At 38.3% G+C, this 9,765-nt stretch overlaps 1 protein-coding gene and 1 long non-coding RNA gene across 2 annotated transcripts; both read left to right on the top strand.

The window, feature by feature from the left end:
• The first annotated feature begins 650 nt into the window (after positions 1 to 650).
• LOC108900658 (uncharacterized) lies at positions 651 to 2,743 on the top strand. Its single transcript, XR_001963778.2, has 4 exons — positions 651 to 808; positions 936 to 1,031; positions 1,882 to 2,024; positions 2,142 to 2,743. It is a non-coding gene; the product is annotated as an uncharacterized LOC108900658 (long non-coding RNA).
• A 244-nt stretch (positions 2,744 to 2,987) lies between these two features.
• Positions 2,988 to 9,758, top strand: LOC108900655 (tumor necrosis factor receptor superfamily member 14; the record flags this gene model as incomplete). The annotated part of the gene is made up of 6 exons (XM_018701824.2): positions 2,988 to 5,566; positions 6,612 to 6,708; positions 7,536 to 7,629; positions 7,960 to 8,085; positions 8,273 to 8,428; positions 9,678 to 9,758. Coding segments are annotated over exons 2-6 (499 nt in total), but the record flags the coding sequence as incomplete, so codon positions are not given.
• Between the last annotated feature and the right edge of the window lie 7 nt (positions 9,759 to 9,765).

Raw genomic sequence — 9,765 nt, 5'->3', positions numbered from 1 at the left:
AAAAAGATTGTTCTGTATTGAAGATTCACAAGAGCATAGTGAGGAGCAAATGGAGCAACTGGGGAGAAGGGCCTTGTTTACAGAGGTGACCAAGAACCTGATGGTCTCTCTGGCTGAGCTCCAGAAATTCTACAATGTAACAAAATGTTTTTTTTTTTTTTTTTTTTTTTTTTTTAAGTGAGGGGGTCTGAATACTTTCTGAAGGCAGTGTATGTCATGGATTAAAGAGCTGCTGGTTTGTGCTGCTTCAGACAGTGACATGCTCTTTAATTTAAATGTATAAGAACTAAAAAAAAAAACAAACAGGTTTCCACAGTGGCAGTGACACATAATGACTGTGAATGTGGTGAAGAAGAAAAGTTTGAACATGTCGTCTGTTGCTGTCTGAAGTATAAAACTCATGGAGAAAAACTAAAGAAATGTGTGGTGGGAGTATTGAACCCAGAGTCTATAACTGATCTGACTGTTAGAATTTTTAAAAGTGGGTCATTCAGGAGAACAAGGTCTCATTGTCTCTGTTTCTCTCTCCTGGTGGATTCAGGGAACTGTGACCACACTCCATCAGAGCAGGTTGCGGTAATTCACCTTAACAGTTGTCACCCGCTGTTAAAGAATGAGGAGAGCGAGAAGAACGAGAGAAAGAGGTGACAGCGCTCTCTGTTGTTGACTTCCATGACGTATTACATGAGGCTGTTTCTGTAGCAGCTGTACTGAGTCTTAACAGTTGGTTTACAAATTAAACTAACGGGCTCAAAACACTGAGCAGCAACGCGGTATGGTAACATGTTGTTGAAGTTGTTTGTCTTTGGTAAGTGCCTCAGAAATACAAATCCAAACCTGAAGTACTTTCAATGCTCAGGCTAACATTAGCTTAGCTTTGTGTGCTATGTGAAGTGCAGACCAGTGCCAGCATGTAAACACTGAGTTTTTTTCAGGAGGGTATGTCGCCGCCTTCACGGTACCAGGATGGTGTTGTCGAGCGAAGGAGTACCCCACACGTGACGGACAGTGCTGCCCAAAGTGCCACGAAGGTACGAAATGGTGTTATGTAAAGAAGTGAAAACGAAACTATAGTCTCCATTTTGTCTCCTCAATTCAAAAATCCCCACAAACTTCTGAGGTAAAGACGTTTTTTTTTTCTTAAGATGACTGCATGTTTGGAATTCATTAAATGCTTCGGGGAAGAGAACCTGTGAAAAGTGTATCTGACGAGTTTGAGAATTGTCGGTTGGGGTATAATGTCCAAATGAAAGTAATATTGAAGGTATTAAACCATTTTTGCACCCAAATTATATCAGTCATATTTTTTCTTCAAACACAATTTAATGCCAAACTTTGTTTGTGCAGAGTGTCAGATGGAAAAGGTACATTGAATTGTCTTATTCCTCACTAAAAACACAAAAATAAATTAATGATATGAAATGTAAATCATCAATCATCAATAAATCTCATTTATCATTTTCAGTTTCTTATGAGTTTGTCAAAGATTACATTCAATAAGCAGGTCTGTGCACTGATTCTGTTGGATTGAATAAAACAGTTCACTGAGAAACTACAGATTTATTCTTTTTTATACATTAAGAACACACTGGGCAAACCTGTACAGGTTATATTTTCCAGCGATCTGATTGGTCGATGGTCAGACTGTTTACAGGTTTTGATCTGATCCTCTGGAGAGATCTGTACATTATAGGTTACCATGGTGATCTACTTCAGTTAAAACCGAATCAGTTCACTGTATCTTATAGTGTTAACTTAGAATAATTATTAAGGACACAAATAAAAAGAAAATCAAATCTTGAGAACAAAGACATAGACATGGATGAGACTGAAATTCTGTAACAAAGAACTAAAGCATCTCTCTCTTCTCTTTTCCAACAGCTGCTCAGAAACCCAAGTAAAGGTCAAAGAAGGAGGCCTGACTAATGATGTTGTCTGCAGTAGTGCATGGAGAAATCATTACTTTATGTTTCTACCTCTTATTTGTTTTTTGTCAGTAACAGTTGTTGGGCTTGTGACTAGAGGTTAGTGTTTTCTTTGCATCTGATTTATCTAATGTCTGATTTTACATAACTTTTTTTTTCTCCCACTTACTCTGACTAACTGTTCATCCTAATATTTCCCTATCTTTTATTTTCCAGGCAGGAGAATAACAGCTGGTAAGGTATAACCTCTCCATTTGTTTCTTATAAATGCTCAGTTCATAGTTAATTTGAGAACTGACAGAGAAGTTCTTCTTCTTCTTCTAATAATCCTGTGACAACACCACTTTACACAGCTTCTCTCTCAAAGCTGCTGCTCTGCAATTTTTGCCACATAGTGTTGCCTCAACTTGAAAACTGCTTACTATTAAAAATATGAGGCTGGTTGTCAGAGCATTCTCTGTTAGGCTCACAGAGCTATCTGGCAGGTAGCTGTGGTCCAACAGCACACTGGTGACAGTCTTAGATGGAGATGTTGTGAGTCCTCAGCTGGAACCACAGCTGACAGAGACGCAGTTTTATCCTGTGTTTCCTGGAGAGATTTTTCACCAAAGTTTAAAGGGAAGCTTTGTCTTTTAATAGGATTAAAAGGACGTTTTTCCTCTCCACTGTGGCCTAGTGCTGCTCATGGTGGGAACTGTTGGGTCTCTCTCTGTAAATATTTTAAAGAGTATGGTCTAGACCTGCTCTGTATGAAAAGTGCCTTGAGATGACCTTTGTTGTGATTCAGTGCTATATAAATAAAACTGAACTGAATTGAATGGAATTCCACTTCTGCCACAAAGCAGCTCTGATATCATCAGGGTCAATACTTAAATATTTATAACAAAACTAGACACAGAGATATGCAAATACTGTACAAAAACCATCAACTCAGTCTAATGATATTAAACTCTTTTAAAGTGAATGATGTGTGACAGATGAGAGAGCCTGATGTTTTCCACGCTGTGTTTCAGTTTCTTCTGATGAGAGAAGGTCAGGAGGAGCAGGAGGTCAGACCCAATGATGACTTTAAAATTAGCTCATAGATTTCTGAAGCAGAAGAAATGATGCAGCATGTAATCCTGCCTGACTGTACCTCACTGCCCCACTGCTTACTGTATAATGTTACTGTTAATGTAAACCCAATATTCCTATTGCTGTAGAATGGTTATATTAGAATGGTTATATTACACTAATTATAATTTGTCACATTTTTAAAGGCCTTGCAAAAAGAAAACTCGCCTTTTAAAATAAGCCACTCTACGTACGATACTTCCAAGTGTGAATCTTGTCAGATCTTCATTTTGTCGCTGTTGTCTGATAGTGATGTGTTTAATCCAGGTTTGGCATCCACAGCCTGCACCCACCTGTTTCCAGGTGTTTCCAGCACCTGTTATATTTACTTCTGGTAAGCATGAAGATGTGTAAAGGGTCATCTGTACTTTTGAAGAGTGTGGTGATGTGGGAGTAGTATCTTCATGTGTGAACACACCTGAGAATGTCTTGACCTGGTTCTCAGGTTATTGTCTGGAGTTTATATGTGAAATCTGTACTTGCAGGCTTCAGGTCCATGTAAATTCAGAGTTAATGTTAGTTTGGGAAAACAAGCTGAACATTAATGATGAAACCAGCACAGACCATGACATGTTGGAGACATCTGGAGACTGAGTAAATTCAAGTATAAAGGACTAGTTTGTAATAGTGTATTTTTATTGTTAGGTTTAGCGGGTATTACACATGTATTAGTGAAAGATTAAGATTACACAACAATTATTATTTATAGTGAAACTGTTTCAATGACTCTTGAATGACAACTTTACAAAGATGGTCCATAAATGTTAAAACTGACAAGATCACACAGTTGTCTGCCCGTCCTATCAAAGTTGAGACTGACTGATTTACAACCTTTAACACTGCAAAGAGACCAACATATTTACACTACTGTGTCTTCATCAAGATCAAAAATACATATTAGTGTTAAATTCTGCTGTTTGATTTAATTCATTAGACTCATTTGGCCAGTTGAAAGCTTTTAATGTGAAGCAGAAGCAGTAAGAAAACATTGGGCTTGTATTAGCAGTAACTTAATACAGTAAACAGTGGGGCAGTGAGGTACAATCAGGCAGGATTAAGCACTCCTAATAGAAATCTATGAGCTAATTTTAAAGTCATCATTGGGTCTGACCTCCTGCTCCTCCTGACCTTCTCTCATCAGAGGAAACTGAAACACAGGGCAGTAAACATCAAACCTCATACTTTGGCAAGGATGCCAAAATGTGGGCCAACTGTTAAAAATATATGTGAATGGCTGAGGAATGTGTCAGTTGTAGGGTCAATGACAGCCATTGTAGATCTGGTCCCAGGCACAAAGTGACACACAGCGGACCTGCAGCTCTATCACACTACTTCTACAGTTGTCAATGGCTCACTTTGGTGTTGTATAGCTCTGTAAACATGATGATAACCAGCTGCTGCTCCATGTTACTGAATAAAGCTGTAATGATTGTACATAGAAGGTGTGGATCTATCTGGTGATAGACTGTGACCGTGGTCACTTTAGTTACACTAAATGCTTATTTTCCTCCAGGGCAAAGCAGGGAGCCCAAATGTTCACTGTGCAGTAATTACTGATGTTAACACGAACCAACTTTGTTTGTGGAAATGAATCACTGAACTGTAAAGCTTAGTGAATGAAGTGGCCTGGTTCAGACCTTTGTTTTGGTATTAAAATAATGAATAAATATAATGAATGATAAAGTGGAGAGTAAAATCAAGTTAGTCTGTCAGTTTTATTCAAATCACCCAAAACCACACATTTTCCTGAGAGGGTTTTACAGTCTGTAAAGCATAGGGGGGAAAATTCCCCCAAAACACATCACACAGCTCTCACTCACTGTTGTCTCAGTGTCATGGTCCCTGACATCCTGGATAAGCTCTCAGGGCTGCTGCATTCACTCACCTCCTCTACCAGCTGAGTGATGGTCTGTGTGGGAACAGATGATACCTGCTCATCAGCATCAGAGTTGACCAGATAGGATTTTGACCAGCTTTTTTTTCCTATCCCCACACTGGCCTGTGGAGCAGGATATTTTTGCAGAAATCTCCACTGCTGGCTCCTGACAAGCTCACAATATAAGAAAGTCCTTAGACCTTTGAATTTCTTTATGATCTGTTTAGTTAAACATTTATCAAGTCATGTCTTTATTTTTGTCAAAATGCCTTTAGTCACTTACAGCCATGACTATTTTAGTTCCTACTTCAAGCATCCACTTCTCTGTGAAAACAATATGAAGTTGTTATTTATTTGTGTGAATCTCTTCACAGTAATATCATTACTTTCTCTCAGTTCTAGCTTATAATTGAACCAGTGACTGCGCAAGAGCTTCTCAGTTTCTTTCTTTTGGCTCATGTGTCACAGATTTCCCCTTTACCGCTCTTTGCATTTTCACCATTGCTCACACACCTGATCTGAATGTATCGTGCTGTTTGCTTGGTTTTGTGATTGTAAATCCAGCATGACACATTTTAAAAACCACACCTTTTCAGCACTCAGTTGAGCGCTGAGATAAGGAACCTGCGCAGTTTGCCTCGCACCAGAGACGGTAAGTTAAATGAATCTCTATCTTACTTATTTGTGTTATTTCTCACACCACAGGATACAGTACTGGTAGGACCAGTATGTCGTTATGTTACGGATTAAACTGCTTGTCACCACTAAATGTTACAGTTCATGAAACTGCGCAGTAAAACGTTTTTAGTGGTTTCACGGTCTGTACAGGCCTACTGAGATCCGCTCACCATGTTTCTGTCCATAAATACAGTAGATTAATAGAACAGAGAACAGTCTGAGAGTGTAACAGCTCAGTAGCAGCAGAGTGGAGCAGCTTCTACTGCAGCAATAAAAATATAATAGTAATAATATAATAACAATAAAGTGTTTACATGGAAATGAAAAGTCAATCCTAACGATCAGAGAACAGAGGCCTCGCCCTGATCCGCTGCTGTAGGAGTCAGGACTATAATGTATCTTTAGTTCTAGCTGTGATATCTGCTTGGTTTACACTGGTTTTTATTATTGATGTTTTCAAAGTGAGAGACTGTTACACTGTAGAAACTGCTCCAGTCTGTTCAGTTGTATAAATCTTTTAGTTTCGCTTTCAGTTTGACTGAGTTTAATTCCTTTCATCTTATTGCAGCTATCATGGAAAACTTCTGTTCACATGGTAACAGGTCTGAGCTGTGCTGTGTGGACATAGGCTACAGTATGTTAGCTCAGTCTATCACTGATACACCGTCCAATAACAGAAACAAGACACTTGTTGCTGTTCAGCTGATCTCTGAAAACTCAGTGACATGAGAGACTGGATGAGCTTTGAAATGAAACAGCTGAAGTTTAATAATGTGAACTTTGAACAGTGAGCTGAAAAATCAAAGATCCTGTCATCATTCACCAAAGGAAAGAAAAACACAGGCTCAGACTGGTTCAGACCAGTTCTACATCTGTGTGTTGACTGTTTAAAACATGATCAGAAACAGCTCCATTATCAGCAGAAATGTGAGAGTTAACCAGGCTCCTCTCAGTCTCTCACTCACAGTAAGCAGGTTACCTACTGCTCAGTGCAGTGAATGACTTCTCTTTGTTTCCAGATGTTCTCCTCCTGGTTTGGATAAAGACTTGAAAACAACCAACCTGCCTTTCAAAATGACTTCCAGAGGAAAACCTTTGACAGCTGCATCTCTGTTGGTAAAGCTGTTTACTGCAGAACATTACAGGAGGCTTGTGTTTGACAGGCAGTAATGTCTGTCACTGCTCCTCCTCTTTAACATCTCTGAGTTTGTAAACCTTTTTCTTCTCTGACTCTGTCTCTCTCTGTCACTCATACACAGTCATTTCAGTGTCCAGAAAGAAACTAATATAAACTGAGACAGTGAAGGTGTTTCTCTGTTCATCAGAGGCTTCATCAGCTCTACTGAGTGAACATCTGTGGGAGGTGAAAATAAGTGGTGGTAGGAGAATATGACAAAAACAGTGCTGTGGCACATGAACTGTTTATGCACATGTGAACGCGCAGCAGGTTTAAAATTGTTTGTAAATATATTTAAAATTACTGAAGACATGATTATCTATAATTACAACTTAAGCAACTATGTTATACAGTAGAATAGGACTGGTCTCATACCAAGTACCTTTTTAACTTTGAATTAGTAGATGAATATAGAAAGACAAGAAGTATCTGTAACTCATAAAGTAGAAAGGAAGAACAGTTGTTCTCTGGTCATTTCAGTGTTCAGTCTTCTTCTTCCTCTCCAGATCTTTATCTTCCTTCTTTGGTCCTGGCTGGCAGCAGCGTCCTCCTCCACTCACCTTCCCTCCTCCTCTGGTCATTTCCACCTCATGGTGGCTGTCAGTCATTTCTTTAATCTTTACATTCTCTGCCTGATTCATTCAGACCAGTTGTTGACAGTGTCAACATTTCAACCAGACAATAACCCTCTTCTTCTTCTTCTTCTCCTTCTTCTTCTTCTTCTTCTTCTTCTTCTTCTTCTTCTTCTTCTTCTTCTTCTTCACAGATACTTTTGATGAAAGTCTTCAGTGGAAACAGTCTGACATGTCATCCAGCAGAGTATCAGACAGGGAATGAATGCTGTCCCATGTGTCCACCTGGTAAGATCCAGCTGAATGTTAAAGGGACATTTCACTGTGGTAGTTACAGATGGAGTCTGTGTTGTGCTTCCAGGTGTCAAACATACTTCATGAGCTGTTTCTGTTCACAAGTGAAATGTATCAGTGAAGCACCTGAATCTGACTGGACTTTAATTCCAACAGTAAAAGAACAGACTGGATTGTTTTAAACTTTGTCTTCATGTGGTGAGAGTGAGAAGAATGAAACTGTAGTAGACAGCAGTGTATGTCACCTCGACCCTCAACATTATACATTGTCATTCAATAGAAACATAATGCATGAAATTAAACTGTTGATTTTCTTTTCAACAGGAAGTTGTGTTAAAACCAATTGTACAGAGTTCAGAAGTAGGTCCTGTCTGCCCTGCTTAGAGGGAACCTACATGAATCAACCTACTGAACGTACACAGTGTTTTCCCTGCACAAACTGTGACGCAGGTAGATTTCAGTTAATATTTTCCAATTATTCATAGAAACTTAAATCCACATTTATGCATTGATGCAGATGTTTTCCCATGTATTCATAGACTGGGAGAAACTATTCACTATCAGATTTCCTAAAGATGTCAGAAAAAGAGAATAGAAGTTCTGCATCTCTATATGTAACCTCTATATATGTTGACAGGTTCTGGTCTGAAGATAAAGACTTCATGTACATCAACATCAGATACAGTTTGTGAACCACTGGAAGGATTCTACTGTATGGACGTCAAAGACAAATGCTGTATGGCAGCACAGAGACACAAACACTGTGAACCAGGACAATACATCAGTAAAAAAGGTTGGTCTTCTGTCCTGACTTTAACATTAGACTGTAGGTTTAGATTTTAAAGTTTTAAGAGTATAAAAAACTGTAAAAGTTTCAGTGTAGAGTAAAAGTAAAACCACTGAAGCTGATTAGGTACTATGGGCAGTGCATGTAAAGTAACAAAAATGTCATAATAGATTATGATACAAGTTAAAAAAAACAACAAAAAAAAACCCTGTAATGTCCAAGATACCATGTTAGATATACTCCAACTTGGCTTTTACATCGGCTTTATTCAGTGTAAACTGAATAAATGATATGAAAATTTAATGGGTTTGTGTTTTCAAGAAGTGAAAAGAAATGGATCATTGCTTCCTGTTCATTTGTCTGACCTGTGCTCACTTTCTCAATGCCCCTTGCTAACAGTTCAGCACATACACACCTGCTCTTTTTGCCCTGTCAAAGGTAATAAAGTTAATTACTGATATGACAGAGAATGTGACTCCTGAAGTTGAGGTGATTTGATCTGTTGGAGTTGTTGGAACTACAGAGACTCAGTCCAACAGGTTTTATTTTGGCCTGTCATTATGTTTGTTATTTTAACTTGCAAAAGTGACAGCACCAGCTCAAAATCATTCATTAACTTATCTTTGCTAATCATAATTAGCATTGGAGTGAAATGAATCTGTATGGTACCAGCCCAGGTGTCAGGACAGAATCACTCATGCTGCCAAATCATCTGTCAAACTCACACATGCAGTGAAAAGCTGCAGAGCTGCAACATGATCAGTTTTACTTTAGCTGATGATGATCCATTAAAATGTGTCTGGATCAGCATAAACATATTAGAATAAATATCCTGTGCTGAAATATTTGCATAAATTACTGCAGCTAATACCATTTAGATAACTTCAGTGTTAAACAGTAGAAGGTTTGTTTATGAAGCTGATGTGATTTCTCCTTTACACTGAATATAAATCTCCTCTTTATCTGCACCTGTGAGAAAAGAGCTGCAGGAGAACATTTCATCAAACTCTAATTATTAAAGAATCAGCAATCAATTTGAAAACTGAAACCAGAGAAATGTTTCTGAATGTTTAGATTGTCTAGTTTCAATAATAATAAATAATAAATAATAATCAGATAGTTTTTAAAAAACCTATTGAATGGAAATCAGACAGGTCTGATGACATGTAATGATGTCATATAACACTCTGATCATTTCATAATATATGTTCATTAGTAACTACTGTCAACATGTATATAATGTGTGTTTGTACAGGAACAGCCTCCACAGACACTGAGTGCTCTGACTGCACTGATGGAACATTTTCAAATGGGACATTTACATCTTGTCAGCCACACACACA

The sequence above is a fragment of the Lates calcarifer genome, unplaced genomic scaffold, assembly GCF_001640805.2.
Source record: "Lates calcarifer isolate ASB-BC8 unplaced genomic scaffold, TLL_Latcal_v3 _unitig_4565_quiver_948, whole genome shotgun sequence".
NCBI lineage: Eukaryota > Metazoa > Chordata > Actinopteri > Centropomidae > Lates > Lates calcarifer.
The sequence above is the reverse complement of the archived record's forward strand: the minus strand, read 5'-3'. Positions and strand labels throughout refer to the sequence as shown.